The 21,518-nt window shown below is 39.6% G+C and overlaps 1 protein-coding gene and 1 long non-coding RNA gene across 2 annotated transcripts; both read left to right on the forward strand.

Annotated features, from left to right (window-relative positions):
- Window positions 1-6,011: 6,011 nt before the first annotated feature.
- LOC114291200 (uncharacterized) lies at window positions 6,012-7,843 on the forward strand. Its single transcript, XR_003639310.2, has 3 exons — window positions 6,012-6,138; window positions 7,033-7,075; window positions 7,546-7,843. It is a non-coding gene; the product is annotated as an uncharacterized LOC114291200 (long non-coding RNA).
- Window positions 7,844-10,470: 2,627 nt separating this feature from the next.
- LOC145824255 (uncharacterized) lies at window positions 10,471-11,190 on the forward strand. Its single transcript, XM_082923879.1, has one exon. The coding sequence runs from the start codon at window positions 10,471-10,473 to the stop codon at window positions 11,188-11,190; it is 720 nt and encodes a 239-aa protein (XP_082780005.1).
- Window positions 11,191-21,518: the final 10,328 nt, after the last annotated feature.

Genomic DNA, 21,518 nt, shown 5'->3' on the forward strand with positions numbered 1-21,518 from the left:
GTGTATGTAGCATTATCAAATTATTTTAGTAACTTTTTAATTTTTTATGAAAATATGTGTAGAAAAATAAAGAGAATGACATGATAATTTATAATGATTTTTAACTTTTTGACTAAAGTAATTGGAAAATGTTTGAGGGCCACAATTTTTGTGGCCACAATGGCTCAAAACTGTCAAAACGATGTCGTTTTGAGTGCAAAACATGCCAAAACGACGTCGTTTTGACAGTTTTGAGCCATTATGGCCACAAAAATTGTGGCTCTCTAGCATTGTTGAAAGTAATTACTCCCCAAACGAGGCCTTTGTTTGGAATGAATTTTATAGTGTGACTTTTCATTTTTTTATTTTATTTAAAAACTTTATTTTAGTTTGATTAAAAAAATTTATTTGGGATAAATTTTTTATTTTTTGTTTTGATAGGATGGTTGTAAGAAAAAAAAAATGGTTATAATTTGGATGTTATATTTTGTTTTATTAGTTTTTTAGTCTATTTTGACTTATTTTAGGAAGTATTTTTTTTTTTTTGGGGTCTTATTAACTTATTATGAAAAAACTTGTAAAAAAATAAAATAATGATGTGGCTCAAATAAATTAATAAGCTAATAAGTTGGGCTTTTTTTTAAATTTTTTTTAATTTTTTATTTTTACCTTCACAAAAGAGAACTTTGTCTTTTTGTAGGTTAAAAAATTAAAAAGACAAAATATCACATTTAAACTATAATTATTTTATGGAATCGGAGATTCTATTTGAACACAATAGTTTAATTTCATACACATTATTTCTTAGTTCACACCTTCACACCATTTTTGTTTTTTTTTATTATTTTCTCAATTCACACCACCTTATCTCAAAAGGATTAGGCTTGTATCCCATCTGAAATCGGATTAGAGCATACTGTTGGACCCGTGGAGCCCATGGGTCCAATTTCGATTATCTAAATGTTCAATGTGTAAGGCTCGTTGAATACCTCATTCTTGTAAAAAATCATGTTGATCGAATATCGATAATCACTTGATCAGATCATATTTTTGTTAATAGTAAATATGATTTTAAAAATAAAATTGTTAAAAATATGTGTTATGATCAAGAGATTATCAATATCTAATTAACGTGATTTTTTGCAGGGATAAATTACTCGACTAACCCTACACATTGAACTGTTTAGATTTTCAAAATTAGACCCGTAGTAAGCCCTATGGGCCCAAACAACACTGTCCAGTCTATTTTGTAAACTTGAGACTAGGGCTGAGTAAGGAATCCGTGAAATTCGTAATCCGATCCAGTCCAGTCCAATTCGATAGGTTTGGATTAGTTGTTTGAATCCGCGGTTCGGTTCCACGGATTGGTTCCGGATTGAACCTCACCGTTCCGGATTGGAACCGATCCGGACCGTATACAAATAGTCTATATTTTTATTATACATCCTCCCCCATAGTATCTTCTCTTATTTTATATAAAATCTAAACTCAAACCTGAAACTGTATAATATCTTTTTTTATTACTTTTGTTTGTTAGTTTTTAGTTTTAATTTGTAATGGTCTAAATACTTATGGTGAAACTAGTTTTCTTCTGATTGTTTAAATTCTAGAACAGTATGTCACTATTATAGAAAAAACATGTTGCTAGTGTGGAACTAATATAGCGTTATGTTTATATTTTTATGAAATTAAAGTGTTATATATATTTTTTTGTTATTTAATTATGTGAATCAGTGGTCCTAAATCGATCCAATCTGTATTTAAATGGATTGGTTCCATGATTTAAACGGATTGGATTAGTTCTAATTTTTCAAGAACCGTAGATAACAGATTGGTCCTGATTTTATCCCAATCCGGTCCAATCCGAGCCATGCTCACCCCTACTTGAGACCATCTGGATGCATTCCAAAGTACCCTAACCCCATCCACCACCCTCCCAACCCAGCCACTACCAGCTCTAGCGGCACTCTTCTCTACCATTTCTAGTTTCGACGGCCCACCATTGCCTTCGCTCTCTCTTCCATAGCCTATCTTGGCTGTCATCGTCCCTCCCACGAACTCCCCAACCCTTCCCTACCTCGACTCCACCTCACTTCAATACCCCTATAACCTCTTTTCAACATCATTGTAGCCCTAGCAACCACCACCCCCAACCCTTGTGATTGCCACCATTATTGAAAATATATTTATTTACAACAATGACATTGTCACATTATTTTGTGAAGCTTTTTATGTGAATTTTATGTATGACTAGAATCTTCTATAATTAAAATTTTGAATAATACTATACAAATAAAAAAGGAAAAATTACTTATAAATCTCATATTGAAAAATGTTACTCCATCTAGTCCTAAATGTTTTCTTATAAACCATTTAGTCCTTTTGTTACATCACAACATCATCATCTAAATAAACATCAAACATCATCATCAAAACAACATCAAATATCACAACATCTCAATCAATGGGTTTTCATCTCTTCGCTTTCTAAGTTCTAGGGTTTGTGACATCCCTTGGAACTTTCTTGATCCAATGGAAGAAGACAATAGTGCGAGGATGAAGGGGGTCCTGAAGTAGTTCAGTGACCAAAAGGGTTTTGGTTTCATCACCCCCGACGACGGCGGCGAAGATCTCTTTGTCCACCAGTCCTCCATCAAATCCGACGGCTTTCGCATCCTCGGCGACGACGAGGTCGTCAAGTTCGTCATCGATTCAGGCGATGACGGTCGCACCAAAGCCGTCAACGTCATCGGCCCCAACGGCGCTCCCGTTCAGGGCACTAACCGCGGAGGAGGCGGAGGAATCTAAGTCTCTCATCAAAATCTTACCCTACAATGTCAGCATCTTCTCAATCAATTCCCTCTTAATCCCGTACGGGTTCGATCTAATGGCCTCCAAGACTCAACCCCTGTTGGGTCTTAACATCACCAAAGCCCTAATCTGATGATGATGTTTGATCAAAAAAAAATGTTTAATCGTTATTTTGATGTTTGATGTTATTTTAATCGTTATTTTGATGTTTAATCGTTACTAAAAAAATTGTTTAATAGTTATTTTGATGATGATGTTGTGATGTTTAATGTTGTTTTGATGATGATGTTTGATGTTGGGGGTGTTTGTTTCAGCTTTTCAAAGTTAACTTATGACTTTTAGCTTTGAAAAAGTTATTTCGGACTGTTTGGTTAAACTTATTTCAAACAGGTTCTGATTCTAACAGCTTATTTTAACTCAAAAAAGTTGATTCTGATAAGCTGCTTGCCCTTGCTTCTGATTATCAGCTTCTGCTGTGGACATATTAATTTATGGTTATACTCTTAGATTTTTTTATTTTTTATTTTTTTAAAAATAGAAAAAGATTCAAATGGATTATAGATTATTATTATTATTATTTATGAGAAATGTAGACAAACAAAATATAAAAATTAATTGAAAAAGTTATTTTACAGCTTATTTAACAAACACTACTCACCAACTTAAATCTATAATCTAACAGCTACACCAAACAGATTAACAACTTCTGATTAAAGTCATAATCTATAATATGTTAAGGTATAATCTATAAGTTATTTTAACAGCTACACCAAACGGGGCCGTTGTTTGATGATTGTGATGTTTGATGTTTGTTTTGATGATAATAATGTTGTTTTGATGATGATGATGTTTGATGTTCACAATACCACTAAGGGAAAACAAACATCTACAGAGTAAAGGTTTTGGGCATTTCAGTCGATACCACGTTGGGATTTTCCTCATTTACCCTTACTAAAAAGCACAAAACATAGTGTAACACTGGTTATTTTGTCATTAACATTAGCTTGGGACTAATTGGATCATAAGATAAAATGTAGGACCAAATGGGTCATAAAATAAAGATTTGGGATTTATTGGTGCATAGTCCAATAAAAAATTCATACATAATGATATGGTTCGTTGTGGGCCTTTTACTTTCAAATAAAATACCATTAAAGATGAATTTATTTACAATAATTATATGAATAATGCTTGGGACCCCCTTTTGGGGGTCACCCCCTCACCCCCCTTTGCCACGTGGCAGGGGTGATTGGAGGAGCAGGAAAAAAAAGAAAAAGAAAAAGAAAAGGTAACCAATGAGAGAGAGAGGGGGTCAAAGGGGGTGGGGGGAAAAGGGGGATGAATCATTACTCTAATTATATTGACACATCATTTTTGTAAAAAAAAATTTTTGTATGAATTTAATTTTTCTTTAACAATAATATGCATTATTTTGAGAGTTGACTTTTGTAATGATTTCTTGACACTTTATAATAACTTTTTTTGACCAAAACTTCATGTTGCCAAAATTGGCCTATATATTTACAAAATTAACTGAGAAATTTATTTAGAGAAAGTAAATCAATGGATATTATTTATTCCAGCTAGATTTGTATGATGCATAATATATTTGTAGAAAGTTAGTGAATCATATCTTTCCTTTTGATAAATATTAATGAGATTTTTCATGTACATTGTATTAAGACAGATGATTGAGTGGTTAAGAATATATAGTCAGTTGGACTTATACTGTAAAGTTGAAGTGCATCTCATTTATACAAGTAAATGTATATGGGTTAATATTAACTTGTTTTTTTGTTTTGAAATGTTAGTAATTAATTGAGATTTTTTAATATGGGTTTATATTGTTGATAAACCATTTTTATGGGATTTGACATTAGCGTTCAAAGATTAGGTTTTTATTTATTTATTTTTATTATTATGGAGATAATAAAATTATTTGATGAGAAGAATAAATTGTTAATTTGAAGATTTTTTTTTTCATTTTTATTCTATTGCTGCTAGATCACCTCTGAGGCCAAAAGAGTTGCCAAAAAAATGGCAGGAAAGTTTTCAGCCGACGACGGTGATCGTGGCTAGCAATGGTAGTGGTAATATGGGTAAATAAACATATCAGGTTGATAGTTGGGTAACATATGAATAAGAATAATATTATATGTATTAATTAGTGTACTAATTAGTGTATCAATTGATGATGTGGCATAATTTAAGAGGTTTTTGATATTTTTAATGTGATTAATGAGTGGGGTATAACTAATGTGGTACACTAGTTAGTACACTAATTCGTGCATGTAGTACCACCGTATGAATAAATAGTGAATGACAAGTGGATAGATAGGTAGTCAGATAGATGTCATCTGGACAGATAAGTAGACAAATGAATGACAAGGACAAATAGACTGATATATAGGGGTAATATGATCTTTTAAATTATTTTATCTCTTTGGCCCTAAAAGAAAAAAATATAGAGCTATTACCTAAAAAAATTGAAATTAAATTTATGACTTGAGTCCCGTTTTAATAATTGTTTGAATTTCGCTCATTAGTATAATCTAATAATAAAATAAATGGACATTTATTAAAAAATTCCATTTAGATAGCTTATATTTCATTTAGTTCTATACAAAAAATTTATAATCCATCAAGTCATGTGTGATACAAAATGACTCTATTAGCACTAGTTACATAAAAATTAAATTATAAATGAAATAGAATTGAACATTTTGGTAATACAATCACATTCTAATTTGAAACTTGATTGTAAGAGAAAATCTTATTATAAATGTGAACATTCATACAATCACAACCTGTGACAATCACCTCCTTAATTAAGTAAATTAATTATAACTATTGTTTGTTTAGTGTTAATTGTATGATTATGTGCTAATTGTGAATTATGTGCCACGTGTGATATATGTGTATGGAATGGTCAGTGTGAACAGATAGGTAGAGTTATGAATTAAACCTGGCTGATTCGTTAATTTTTAACAAGTTAGAATTAAGAAAATTGGATAGGAATTAGAGCCTCATTCACATTAGTATAATTTAATTTAGTGTAATTAAGATTATAAGATAATGAGATTAATTAAATTTGAATTACTTGACTACAATTTAATTTAGGAAATAAATTATTATTATTATTATTATTGTTATTATAGAGTATTCTACACATCAATTGACCAAAGAAGGAAAAACTAGTGGGCTTGCTTTACACTACACGTAGAGAGAGAGAGAGAGAGAGAGAGAGAGACTTTGAGAGTGAGCTCCGCAGAGAAGACGAAGAGAAGGATAAAAAAAGGGAGAAGAACTAGAATTGAAGGCCATTCCTCCATAATTTGTTCACTTTAGGTAAGAACTCTTCACCTATTCCATGAAATTGACATGCTTAATCCTTTAGGTTTGTGTTGTAATAGGATGAATTTTAAGACTAAATTAAAGGATTTATTCATACAACTAAAAGCTTTGAACATGCATGTCTTTATATGAAAGAATTGAATGAATTTGCTCTTACATCCTACATACATGGCATAATTTCTATGGAATTCATGATTTTCTACTTGTCTTTACTTCTTACTTGGGTTTTCAAAGTTAGGAGAAAACCTCCATGTAATTTCTAGTTTTGGAACTCAATTAGTTTACATTAGGATATTTTGTATTTAAATTCAAGAGATTGACTTTTTGCATAGAAATTGAGCCTTTTTTTAAATTTATGATTTTTGTTAAAGTTAAAAAAAATTGAAGTTAGATATTGTGAATTCAAAATGTTTTTGAAGAGTTTTTGGCCTTGTCATAAATGAAAGTGAGGTTGGGTTTGCAAAATATGAGCTCCAAAACTTGGACAGATTTTTGAACACCATTTCAACCCAGACAACTCAAGTAGCCTGGGCCACCACACAAGCAGCCCATCTTCATGTGCTCAAGGGTGCATTCTGTTTGACCACCACTTGTGCGGCCAAGCCACCGTACGAGCGGCCAGCAGGCCAGTCTCGATTTTGTTTTTCTCTTCACTTTTCCACCTTTCGAGCCTTCGTTTGCATGACTTTAACGAGTTTTCATGTGCAATTGCATTCATGTGCACGTCATAAACACAAATGAAATTAAGAAACAAAAACGAAGAACCGAGTGAGTGAGCAATGAATAAGAATCAAATTCGTAAGCAACCGATTGATTGATTAAACTGTAGATTGAGTAGTATTATAAGAATGTGATTGTAATCATGTTATGCTTGACTTTATTTGTTAGGTCGGATGCCAAACCATTACCACGTGTTTTTCAGGAGCCTATTGTGAGTAACACTGTTGTAAAGATATGTTCAATCTTATTTATTTTCCGATTGATAAATAATATTGTTTTCTGAAATGATACTTTTTATTGATTGAATGATGATCCTCTTTTGAACTGTATTCGTGACATCCATAGCATATTGCTATTGTTATTGATATTATTATCGCTATTGTTACAGAGATCTCTGTCAGTTCCAATTCTTGAAACTATTGTCTATTGTTTGATGGCCATCAATTGATTGTTCAGTCTGTAAGACCTATTGTATTGTTGCTATTGGATGTACCACGTATGACCTATACGAATATGATTGATTGAATTGAACGATTGAACGACTAATTGACAAAAAGATATTGATTGAAAATATTCTATTGATAATCGATTGTTTCAAATACTGTAAGGACATCATTCTTAACCTCTTTACACAGTTGTTATTCACTGGGCCCTAGCTTACTGTTTCTTATATATATGTAGTTGATCGAGCATCATATCAAACCTAGTGGCGTCGACCCGAACCATTGTTTTGTCAAGCCAGCTATTGTGTCTCATCGTGAGGTTCCGAACCAACTTGTATCGAGGCTTTTTGGGGTGATCTAAATCCACCATTTTTTAATGTTGTTTGGAGTTAAATGAATTTTTTATGACTTTTGTTAAGACTGTTTTTGATAATGGGATTTAAATCCCTAACTTGTGTTTTGTCTTGTATATATGTGTTTTATGGACATAAGTGTTTGTAGATATAACTATGTATATGAAAGTTTATTTCCATTCAGGTCCTCACAGCTCATTGGACGATGTATATTATCATTGATTGGCTTCCTCCAGCCCCCTTTATAGTATATTATTGTCATTATTTCTAAACAGGCCTTCGATAATCACAAATTACTAGCTGGTTACGACGCTAAACTTATAGAGGCGGGTTTTGGTCATGACACAATCTAATTTACAAGTGTAAAAATTATAAAAGTGTTAATATCCAATTTAATAAATAAAATGTTATGAATTTTTTGGAAGTGTGAAAGTTGGTGGGAATATTCACATTTTCAAAAAAATATTCACGCTTTTCAAAAAATTACTATTCTAATTCATTGAAAATATGAATATTTGCACTTTTCAAAAAAAATCACATGTGTTTATTAAAAAAAAAAATGTAAACATTAACATTAAAATAGTGTGAAATTTTTACTTTTTCATTTCACATAATTTTATATTCAATTGAAATATTGTTTAAATTTTATATTCAATTGAAATATTGTTTAATAGATCTCATTGAGTAATTTTTAAAAAGGTGAATTATAAATACACCTCCTAAGATTTTTTTAAAATATAAATTATCCCTGTGATTTTCAAAATTGCATCCCTCTCCTTCAAGTTTTTTCATAACAAATGACTTCTTTTATTAATAAATCACAAGTTAATTAACTTTTAATCATATTATAAATTTATTTCAATTAATAATTCAATTAATTTTGTTATTGCATAGGAAAGCAGTTAGAAATTTTATTTTTTCAGTTAATTCACTTAAATAAAAAATTATGACAAGGGAGTATTTGTAACTTTTTCCAACCATAGGGAGTAATCTGTATTTTAAGCAAATTTCAAGGGGTGTATTTGTAATTTTCCCTTTTAAAAAATATTAAGTTTTATAAATAAAAAAAAAAGGATATGACTTTTGAAAGTTATGCAATTTTAAAATTTTGAAAAAAAAAAAATTGTTACCCTATAATCATGTTGACCAAAATAAGAATAAAAATGTAATAGAAAAATATCTAATTTCAAATAAAGGATGTGCTAGAATATAGTTTTAAAAATATAAGACTGAGGGGATCACAAGTTTTTTTTATGGGTCCATGCCTCAACAAGTTACCAAAAAAAACTTTTCGCCAAATTTTCCTAAAAAGTTTATGTTTATGAACCAGTTGATTAGATTGGGTCGCATTAAAATCTTTTATGACAAGCCCAAGTTAAAAATTAGAGGGATTTGAAATTTAAATTTAACCCAAATTTTCAAACCAAATATTAAGGTGTTTATGGACCATTTTGATTCAATTAAAAAAAAATAAAAAAATCTATTCGGTTTTATAAATTTAAGAACTAAATCAAATCAAACCCAACTATATATCCTTTAAAAGTGTTAGCGGGAAGTTGGGCCGAGCTAAGTTTGTGCGGAAATTGTGTGTGCGTTGGGCCGGGACCTCGGTCCAGTCAAGTAGGAGTAACCTCAGACCGCTAGCCCAACGTAGATATACGCCCTGCTGAGTTACACAAGTTAGGTCCTCTGATGATCAGATCAACCGAGTAGGAGCTCGGTCAAAGCTAAAAAAGCTCGGCTAAGCCACGATGTGGAATTATCAAAGAAACCGGACAGGTAGCACGGTCGTGAGATGACGTGTGACTTTGTGCTAAGCGTAACTCGCTGAAAAGTACTATGCGGCGCCCCGAGATTATATGAAGAAGATTTCGCTATCCGTGCCTGTTGACACTATTTGGCGGTTTCGTTATGTAATGTTTAGCTGTATTGGCGCTGACACGTAGAGAAATGTGAGAGAAGAGTAGGTCCACGCGTCCAGAGGGGAATGGGTGCAGAAGCGCAAGCAGAAACTATATAAACGGTGTTGCGCCCCCGTACTTAGGTGTGGAACATTCTCTAATCAGAACTCACCTACCACTCTGTCTCTTCTCTTTTATCTCTCTCTCTAAGTGTGATAAGTTGACCGTCGGAGGGGTTTTTCGACAGGACAATGCCGGGTAGCTCACCATCATTGTGTTCTCAAGTCGATCGGAGTGAAGCGCAACTTGGACACGAGGAGTATGGATAACGTCAGATATTTGACCCCCGTACAATTGGTGTCGTCTGTGGGAATAACTCTGACAAACAAAACCTTGTCCTCCAAGCTCTTTCGATCATCCTCCATTGCGAGCAACGATGATGTTCCACTGTCCGCCATTGACGGCATCACTCTGAATTCCATTCTAAGAAGAGATGGCCTTCCCACCATCCCTACCATGGTTGGGCTGGAGACCTCTCCTAAAGGGCTCCTTAGAGATGCACGAGAAAAGCATGCAAGGAGCACTGACCATTCATAGAGTCTCGACGGGCATCGGTGGCGAAGAGAATCGCACGCTTAGTGCCTGGAGCATAAACTGAGAGACCAAGACGCCATCATTCGAAGGATAGCGGCAGAAATTGAGGCGTTAAAGAGGTAGGTCAAAGGGAAGGGTGTTGCTGGAGTGGGTAACCACAGTGAGCGCACCCAACCCCGTCACTTAGGCAGCCAGAACCAATGGTGGACACCCTCCTTCTCCATCACTAGAAGTTATGGGGTTAGTGACTCTAACCCGTCATCAGAGAAGTCTTACGCGCAAGACAGCAGTTATCGTCCCTTACGTCCGTCGACAATGTCGAGATATTCCTACTCCGCCCATTCGAAATACGTGAGGGACATCTTGGAAGAACGAGCACGTCGGCAGGAGGCGCAAAGGGAGCCGGCGCTACAGCGATTATCCCGTAGAGGTCATACCAGTGAGGAAGTCGTAATGCCGCCACTACCCCCAGCTGTACATGCCTTTTTGGATAAAGACTTGGTGAGGCTAAGCGCCACCCCCTTCTCCCTTGAGATAGAGACCACATCGATCCCTGCGGGCTTTCACCAGCCCAAGTTTACGCTCTACAACAGGAAAACCGATCCACATATGCACGTGAGCCATTTCTGGCAGGTTATGGCTAGATACCGACGAAACGACACTCTTATGTGCCTCATCTTCCTGTCGAGTTTGGGTGAGTTGGGCTTAAAATGGTTTGAGAGGCTGCCGAAGGAAAGTATCGAAAGGTGGCAGCAGTTGGTGGAGGCATTCGTCACCCGATCCAAAACCAACACCAAAACGCCGAAGGAAGTCGACCACCTTCTGAGCATTAAGATGGAACCGGGCGACTCCCTCAAAGCATACAACACCAGATATTGGGAAACCTTCAACGAAATCCTTGATTGGTCGACCAATCTAGCAATCACCCACTACAAGCGCAGTCTCCCGGTCAAACATAGACTGAGAGACTCGCTTACTATGAACCAACCGGCAACCATAGAGCCACTGATGTGGCGCATCAATGAGCACATATGAGTAGAAGATGATGCTACCACGGCCATCATAAAGGAAAATTAGGTGGCAACGGACAAAAAAGTGGCTGGCAAAGTGCACGCGGTTGGACAAGAGGCAAACAGTCCGAGTAACTGTGCAAGTAAGTCAGACCGCGATGTAAACTGCAGCAACTGGGGTACAGGTCGTCACAATGATCGAGCAAATTACTCTCGTGACACAGCGAAAGATGCAAAGAGGAAGTTGAACGCCCGCACATGTGTCACCAAGGTTTACAAGATCCCAATCTACCGTATCCTTAGAGAAATCCGTGACGAGATATACGTCCAGTTTTCGGCTAAGCTTGGTGACGCATAGAGGGGGTTCAATCCGCGATATCACTGCACCTTTCACGGTGAGCGGGGGCATCATACTTAGGACTCTTTTCCTTTGAAACAACATCTGGAGGAGTTGGTCGTCGCTGGTCACTTGGACTGTTACATTGATGGAGGCGTCAAGGCCGCGCCCCACACTCCGACTGAGCCAAATGGTTTGGCTGCCCTAGAAGCACCCCTCCAAGGTGTGATCAATGTTATCCATGGTATCATCGAGCCAGCACAGGTATGCGAGCTCCGAGGGATGATAAAAAAGCCAAGCATATGAGGGAAGTCCTATCAGTCCAGCCCTCAATCAAAAAGAGCAAAACCGAGGTGAAAGATATGCTCAGTTTTTTAAGCTGAGATCTTGAACGAATTCAGACATCGTACAATGACGCGTTGGTGGTCACCCTTTACGTCAGAGACTTTGACGTTCGGCACATTCTGATCGACCAGGGAAGCTCGGTCGAAATAATATACTACGACGCCTTCAAGCAACTCAAACTCAGCGATAAAGACTTGGCCCTAGCGACCTCGCCTCTGGTTGGTTTCAACTCGCAACCGGAGTGGCCCTTGGGAAAGATCATATTACCGGTCAAAGTCAGATCAATGGTCAAGCAAGTTGAGTTCTAGGTGTTGAAGATGCCTTCTACATACAATCTGATCCTCGGCAGAGAATGGCTTCACGCCATGCAAGCGGTGGCTTCGTCCTACCATCAAGTTATGAGGTTCCCCTCTGCTACGAGGGTGATTGAAGAGATTTGAGGTAATCAAGTCATGGCCAAGCAGTGTTTCATTGCCGTGAATGGAAGCCGAGCAGCCTAAGGATTCGTGCAAATGATCGAAGGACTGAAAGATCAAAATGTCCTGGATGATGTGGGTACCAAGGCCAAAGAAAAGGCTATTTAAGACTTGATGGAGGTAAGGATCAACGAAGCTAATCCTGAGAAGTTCTTTCTGTTGGGCTCCAACCTGACCGCCCAAGAACGGGTGGAGATGGTAGAGTTTTTGGTGGCAAATATCAAAGTGTTTGCGTGGACGCCTTACGACATGCCTGGCGTCGATCCAAACTGTATTTGCCACCAACCCAACGTCTTTCCAGATGCCTGGCCTGTCATTCAAAGAATGCAGAGATCAGCGTTTCATCACGCCGAGGTAGTGGCAGAGGAGGTCAAAAACCTTCTTGAAGCGAGGGCAATCCAGGAAGTTTACTACCTTCGGTGGGTTTCCAACGCGGTCGTGGTGCCAAAGAAGAATGGCAAATGATGAGTTTGTGTTAATTACAAGACAGTCAACTGTGCTTGCCCTAAAGACAATTTCTCTTTGCCCAGAATCGACCAACTGGTGGACCTTACTACGGCCACAACTGACTTAGCTTCTTGGACGCTTACTGCGATTATCATCAAATCGCCATGCATGAGCCTGACCGAGAGGTTACTTATTTCACCACACTAAGGGGGTTATTCTGCTATCGAGTTATGCCCTTCAGGTTGAAGAACGCTGGGGCAACCTTTCAAAGGATGGTCGCGAAGGTGTTCGCTCCCTTGCTCGGCCGAACAATGGAGGCATATATCGATGACATGGTCGTGAAGAGCAAACATGAGGCCGACTACCTATCTGACTTGGTGGAGATGTTTGCGATTCTCAAACAACACAAGTTGCGTCTGAATGTGTCAAAGTGTGCCTTCGGCATGGGGTCAAGGAAATTCTTGGGCTTTCTGGTCACCAACCGTGGCATCGAGGCGGACCCCTTCCAAATCAAGGCCATACAAGAATTGAAGCAACCTAACTCGGCAAAAGACGTGCAACATCTTGCCGAGATGGCAACCTTTCTTAACCGATTTATAAGTTGGTCATCGGATCGTTGTCGCCTTTTCTTCCGAGCCTTAAAGTCCAAGTTTTCATGGGATAAAGAATGCGACAGAGCCATAGCCGAGCTAAAGACATACCTATCTTCCGCTCCACTTTTGGTCATGTCGAAGCATGACGAAGAACTCTATCTTTATCTGGCTATTTTTTAACATGCTGTAAGTACGGTGCTTATTCGAGCAGAAGGCATCCAACACCTACCGATCTTCTACATGGGCAAAACCTTACTCCAAGCAGAGTCGAGATATTTGTCGCTAGAGAAACACGCCTTAACACTAATGATGGCCTCAAGGAAATTGGCACACTACTTTCATGCTCACACGATCGTGGTGTTGACCGAATTCCCTTTGAAAACCTTGTTTGAGCGAGCAAACTTCTCTGGTCGAATCCTGAAGTGGGCAGTTAAGTTGGGGCAATTCGATGTCAAGTTTCAACCCCGAACTGCCATCAAAGCCCAAGCATTGGCTGACTTCGTTGTGGAGTTCTCGCTCGGAATTCGTCCAATTCGCCCGGTAAATCTTATCGGTGCAACCAGGCTGCAGGGGATAGGCATGGAAAAAATTACACAGCCTCCCACGCAACCGAATGTTAAAGGCAACGTGGAAGTTGTGTGCCCGTCTCTTGACCTATCACTCCAAAGGACACTTCAGCCTGGCAATGCGCCATTAGATTTGGGAATAACAGGGCAATCTATGGGATCCAACGCCGCATTGCCATAGGGGGATGAAGGCATCCTTGTCGTAATCGTCAACGGTGCACTCACCGTAGAACTAGCCAAGCAATCCTGATTACCTGGACCTTCAGACGTCCCAAGACCCCGCTAAATGTTTGAAGCTTTTCATTGGTGAAATGTGAAAACTTTTTGTCGATGGTGCCTCAAACCGGCATGGAGCCGAGCTGGGAGTGGTCTTGATCTCCCCAAACGGACTAACCATTGAACATTCCATCACGCTAGGGTTTCCTACGTCAAACAACGAGGTTGAGTACGAAGCGTTGCTAGCCGAGCTAAAAAGCGCACTCCAAATGCAAGCATCTGAGCTGATGGTCTACAGTGACTCCTAACTCATTGTAAACCAAGTTTTTGAGGAATACGAAGCCAAAGATGGCAAAATGGCTAAGTACCAAACTTTGGTAAGAGAGCAAATCAAGAAATTCTAAGCCATTAGAGTCCAACAAATTGGCCGAGAAGATAACGGCCGAGCAGATGAGTTGGCCGGTTTAGCCTTCATGGTAGACAAATCTACCCCCAGCCCTCTCCTGATTGAATTCCTCCCAAGAACTAGCATTGAAGACTCAGAACAGACAGAAGTTCTCTGCACCAAGCTAGATCCTTCTTGGATGGACCCCATCATCCTTTTCCTTAAAGAAAGGATCTTGCCAACTGACAAAAAAGAGGCACACAAAATCCAGAAAAAGTCTTAGCTATTTTGGCTCTCCCCATCCGATGCTTTGTATAAGAAATTGTTCACCGGTCCATACCTCAAGTGCGTTCACCCAAATAGAGTTGATGCTTTCCTTTACGAGATCCACAAAGGCATGTGTAGAAGCCACATCGGCGGAAGATCTTTAGCCTACCGCGCTATATCGCAAGGATACTGGTGGTCGTGCATGTAGGAAGAAACACAGAAATATGTGAGGAAATGTGAGAAATGCCAGAAGTTCGCCCACCAAATTCATCAGCCGACCAGAGAACTCATTCCTCTCACAAGTCCTTGGCCCTTTGCAATATTGGGGCTTGACATAGTAGGACCACTCCCAACCGCGCTGGGCAACCGTAAGTTCTTCATCGCGACCATAGACTACTTCACCAAATGGGTCGAGGCGAAGCCCTTGGCAACAATTAAAGAAAATGATGTAAAAAAGTTTGTCTGGCAGAACACGATAACACAGTTTGGAGTCCCCAAAGCTTTGATCTCCGACAATGGCACCCAATTTGATGGGCGGTTGTTCAGAGGATTTTGTGAGGAACTAAAGATAGAATTCTATAATTCCACACCGGCCTACCCTCAATCTAACAGCCAAGCTGAAGCATCAAACAGGACCATTCTAGATGGGCTGAAGAAAAGATTAGAGAAAGCCAAAGGAAAGTTGGCCGAAGAACTTCCACATGTTCTCTAGGTTTACCGAACAACACCAAGACGCTCGACCGGGGAGACACCTTTCGCCTTGGCATATGGCATGGAGGCAGTCATCCCATTAGAGATTAGTATGCCCACTGTCCGCAACGAAAATTTTGAGCCTGACTTGAATGCTGAAGCCATTGCCTTAGAATTGGACCTAGCAGAAGAACGTCGAGAAAAGGCCCTGATCCACGTCGCAGTGTATCAACAAGAACTGTCTAGGAAGTATAACAAAACGGTTCACCCCAGACCATTTAAGGTCAGGGATTGGGTCTTAAGGAAGGTGATGAGCAATACTCTTGTGATGGGCGAAGGGAAGCTAGGGGTAAACTAGAAAGGGTGTTATAAGATAACCGGTCTGGCAGGCAAAGGGGCATACAATCTAGAAGACTTGGATGGCAACGCTATAGCCCGGCCACGGAACGCAGCTAATCTAAAGTTGTATTATTTTTAGTTTCAATCTGTAAGTGTAATTTTTTGTAAGGGACAAGCACTCCCCTCTGTTTACCAATGTAATTCTTTGCGTCACCATGTGACTTCATGAAAGTAATAGAAATGCATTACTGTACATGGCCAATTTGTTGTGGTTAGAGTATTGTAATAAACAAGGGGCAATTGCCCCCAAAGCCGAGATGATTTTGCTCGGTCAATTGAGTTGATGAAATGTTCAACTCTAGGGTTTAGCCAAGATACTTTTGCTTGGCCATTAGAGTTGATAAATTGTTCTTTCAACTCTATTCTTTTAACCGAGATGAGTTAGCTCGGTCAATTGAGTTGATGAAATGTTCAACTCTAGGGTTTAGCTGAGATGCTTTTGCTCGGCCATTAGAGTTGATGAATTGTTCAACTCTATTCTTTTAACCGAGAGGAGTTAGCTCAGTCAATTGAGTTAATGAAATGTTCAACTCTAGGGTTTAGCCGAGATGCTTTTACTCGGCCATTAGAGTTGATGAATTGTTCAACTTTATTCTTTTAACTGAGATAAGTTAGCTCGGTCAATTGCGTTGATGAATTGTTCAACTTTAGGGTTTTAACCGAGGTGCTTTTTGCTCGGCCATTAAGGTTGATGAATTGTTCAACACTATTACTTTAGCTGAGATGATTTTGCTCGGTCAATTGAGTTGGTGAATTGTTTACCTCTAGCATTTTAGCAGAGATGGTTTCGCTCGGCCATTGAGGTTGATGAATTGTTCAACACTATTACTTTAGCCGAGATGATTTTGCTCGGTTAATTGAGTTGGTGAATTGTTTACCTCTAGGATTTTAGCAAAGATGGTTTTGCTCGGCCATTATAATTGATCAATTGTTCAACTCTATTCTTTTAGCCAAGATGATTTTGCTGGGTCACAAGTCAATGAACCATTATTACTAGACAAGACTGGATGTTATGTTCCACTTTATTATGATCGAGATGCTTTTCCCGGTTAAATCAATGTATACTTTGTCCAGTACGTATTACGTGGTTGAAAGAAAAAGCACAACGTCCATGGCAAGAATACAAGAGAAATAGGACAAACTTTTCATTGATTAAGATCGTAATTACAAGAGTTGGGGTGAGAAGCCCGGTTACAAAAGTTTTTTAAAAATAAAAAATAAAAATAAAAACTTGCAAGGCTAAACTAGACTAAGGGCAAGAGGTCAGCGAAGTCGTCTCCGGCTCCCTCTCCGATGGCTTCCAGGTCGACCACGGCAGTCATTTCTTTGTCGCCAGGCTCCTTTAGTCTGGTCTCCGTTTGACCCCCTCCTTCCTCGACCGCTTCTTCGGTCCTTTCGCCAGCTCCCTCATCGGCATCTTCTTGCAACGAGTTAAAGAGCTCATTAGCGTAATGCACCATGTAGGCCAGCAAAAAGACGGGGGGAGGAAAGACGAATACCTCTGTTTCAAATCCTTGACCGAGTTTTTCACAGGCCGCCTTCCATCCGGACTTGAAGAAAATGTCCTTAGTGGCTTCAACCTGTTTGGTGTAATTGTCATTGGTCTCCTTGAAACCGAGATCGTTGGCCTCATCCACATCTTTCTGCCTGGCCTTCTTTAACACTTCCAGCTCAGTACGTAGAGAATCTCTTTCCTGCTCTGTGGTACCAAGTTGGCCGAGCAAACTGGTGTTGTCTATGTTGGCCATCTCGAGCGAGGACTTAGACCGCCCCAACTCGGTCTCCAAATGTTTGGCCAAGTTAGAGACATCAGTTACCTTCTGCCGGACCTTGTGAACTCGGTCCATGACAAGGTGTTGTTTCTGGATAACTTGCAAGGTAGCAGAGGAAAGTTAGTTCAAATAAAAACTAACCGGGGTAACACTTGGAAGAATTTGCCAAATTCTTACCCTGTTCAAAGACTTGACTGCAGATTTCATCGGGCGGGTGTCAGGCACATGATCACTGTCGGTAATGTCGCTCGGCAGAAACAGTGCCTTCAACAAATCGTAGGCCAGGAGATGCTCTTTATCTCCCTTAATCGAAGCATTGACTGGGATATCCTTACCACAGTGCTTCAACTTCGGGCGCCAAGGGGGTGTTAGCTCAGAACCCTCTGCCGGCTGCTCGGTGCTCAACTCAGTAACGAGATCGATCGTTGGATCGGCAAAGCGAAGCCTTTTTCCAGCTCGACGACTTTCTTTGCCGACTTGTGCTGCGGCAGTCAAGGCCAGGGTGATCACGGTCCCTGATGTTTGACTGGTAGTGAGGGCAGGAGGGAAGATGCTCGGCACCTCGGTGGATATGGCGGCAATGAGATTCTTAATTCGGCTCCTTTTGGCCATTTCTTGCTCCTCGATTAACTAGATTAAGGGCACGTCCGAAAGTGTTGGATCTGGTGGTGGAGATGGTGCTCACAAGAAATCGGTAACCCTACTTTTGCATAGAGCTGAGTATTGGTAGCTCGGCACGTAACCGAGAAGGTCATGACAATCTCGGTGACGGTACCTCAACACGGCTCTGATGGCAACCTCATCTGAGTTGAAGTAATTTTCTTACAAGGCTTCAATAGCTGCAAGAAGAAAGCGATTAGTACAGAATATTAAAGGCAAGTAAATTGACCGGTCAGAAAGTACGGCTTACATATTGAACCGAAGTTCTTACTGATGTACCAGCCGGGCACATCAGCTATCTCATAATTCCTTGACACCTAGAAGAAGTCATCGTCATGCATGTCTTTATCCGGTGTTACGGTTACCAGTTTCTCCTTGCCCGGCCATATTTTCAAATAATAATTAAACCCATCGGCCGTATAGCTGAGGGTATATTAGCGCAAATTCTCGGCCAGGCCTAGGTTCAAGCCAAGTCAGTGATTCAATTTGGCAACCCTGTTTATTATTATGTATATGTTTGTCGAAACTTGTGTCGATGCTAGCCCAGTTCGCCTAAGGAATTCACAAATTAAGGGCTGCACCGGGAAGCGAAGACCTCCCTTGACAATTGATAGCACGATGAAAGGGCACTGATCCAGCCTGTCCCAGGGAGAGATATCCTCTACACCGAGCTCTAAATGGACATCATCAGGGATGCCGTACTCTTCGCGAAACGCTGCTAGTGCGCCCAGCGTGTTAACGAGGAAGCAGAAGTGCCCCATGGGAGGCCGACTTGTTTCAGCACAGCAGTGTTAGGTTGGCAAAGTTTTGGACAATGGCTACTCGGCCTTTGAGAGCCCTTGTGTTGATGTGCCTGGACCCCTAAGAGTCTGCAGTTAAAAATCAAGTGTATGTGGCAGCACGGTCATACATATGAGCCTGATTTTAGCTCGGTCTCATCAAGTGCTCTTGGCAGCTCAGCCTATTGGTGAGCTCGATCATACGAGCGGGCCAGATATTAGCCTGGTCACACGACTCAAGTATTGAGTACCCCCGTTTTCTGCACCAACTTCACAAATAGCTTATTTGCTCGGTTTACTAATTCTTTTAGACCAAAAGGGTGTTTTGAGCCCGGCTGAGTCCAGATCTGCACCTATTCATCATAAGAGATAATGAACAGCGGGAAACTAGGGGTGCGGGAGTTTTAGGATGTCGAGAACAATGCAAAAAATCTAACCCTATTCCATTCGCGTTATTATTGGGATGTTTTTTCTTCCTTAGTGAGTGAATGTAATGATGGGAGTTTAAAATACAGAAAAAAAAAAAAACAAAACAAAACACAAAAGATAAAAACTCAACAAATCGAAGATGTAAACGACATTCCCGTCGATAGAGAGCGCTGCGGGGGCCACGGCGACGATAGGCTGGTGAAACAGATGCTTTGATTGAGATGAAGAACACAAAAAATAGGGCTTGAGTGCTCAAGATCGACAGATGGCCGCCAGAGAAGATGATAAACAGTTGAGGTGAGGGACTGAAGAGGCATATCGACATATATGGAATGAGGAGGCGCCAAAAAATTGAATTCAAAGAGACGGTGTGGGACAGCTGGGTTGGCTGTACGAGGCCAATAAACAGAGGACACGTGTCTGATAAGACTGGTGTCAGCCTTAAAAAGAGAGGCTGAGAGTCGAAACGCCGACAGAGCAAGTCATGGAACCGAAAGAGAAAGTTAGCACGGCGAATCATTTGAGGGTGACGACCGAGCAGACGAGTGATCCCGGCCGAAGAAGGCAATCCCGATCACCCTAGCGCGGATGGGATTAAGGGGCAATTGAGAGGGAAGTTGGGCCGAGCTAAGTTCGTGCAGAAATTGTATGTGCGCTGGACCGGGACCTCGGTCCGGTCAAATAGGAGTAACCTCAGACCGCTAGCCCGACGTAGATATACGCCCTGCTGAGTTAGACAGGTTAGGTCCTCTGATGACCAGATCAACCGAGCAGGAGCTCGATCAAAGCTGAAAAAGCTTGGCTAGGCCACGGTGTGGAATTATCAAAGAAACCGAACAGGTAGCACGGTTGTGAGATGACGCGTGGTGCCGTGCTAAGCGTAACTCGATGAAATGTACTATGCGGCCCCCCGAGATTATAAAAAGGAGGTTCCGTTGTCTGTGCATGTTGACACTGTTTGACGGTTTCGTTAGGTGGTGTTTAGCTGTATTGGCACTGACACGTAGGAAAATGTTAGAGAAGAGTAAGTCCACGCGTCCAGAGGGGAACGGGTGCAGAAACTATATAAATGATGTTGTGCCCCCATACTCAGGTCTGGAACATCCTCTAATCAGAACTCACCTACCACTCTGTGTAACAACCCAGACCCATGATTAACGTTAATCCATGCTTAATAATGCCTAATAAATAATTAAGTAAATTGTTGCATCATATGTTGCCTTATATGTGTTTATATCAGTTTAACATAGAAAGAACTATTCATGTTTTCGTTTCAGTTGCGAATTGAAGGCCTTATCGGCATCCGATTCAAAAATTGACTTGATTTATGTGTCAATTAGATTTTTTAGAATTTTATAGTAGGTTTAATTGAAATTCGGTTTGGAATAATTAAATTAGAGTAATTAGTGCTCAATTAAGACTAATTGATGAATTCCTTAATCCAAGCCTAACTAAGGCACTAGTGGACTCTTATATGCATCCATACACTCTTATTTCATTCTTTCTGAGCTACAAACATGGGGAAAGAGAGGGAGACCAAGTGAGAGTGAGTTCAACAAGGGAGAAGGGGTGAATTGTTAGGAATTGTTGGAAACTTGAGGAGAGTTTAGAAATTTAAGCCTCTACACTTGTGAATCCAAAGTATAAGGTAAGAATTCAAGCCTTTAGCCTTTCTTTTGAGATGGTAAGTTCATGAATACAAGAGAATTAAGTTGAAATTGAACTAGAATGAAAGAGTATAAATCATACCATGCATGCATGCATGCATATTTCATGACATTTTGAAGTTATCTTCAAAGATTTTCTCTCATGCATGCTGTAATTCTAGCATGGTTTGAAGAATTCATACCATTCCTCACCATTGGACCTCATTTGATCATGTTTTGGAAGCCATGAACCCAAATGAATACATGCATGTTATGTTCATATCATGTTCTTACATTTCAAGTTGAATTTTGCATAATTGACTTACTCTTGAGCCTTGATTTTGTG

Source organism: Camellia sinensis, chromosome 4, assembly GCF_055761805.1.
Source record: "Camellia sinensis isolate YWXY chromosome 4, ASM5576180v1, whole genome shotgun sequence".
Classification (NCBI taxonomy): domain Eukaryota; kingdom Viridiplantae; phylum Streptophyta; class Magnoliopsida; order Ericales; family Theaceae; genus Camellia; species Camellia sinensis.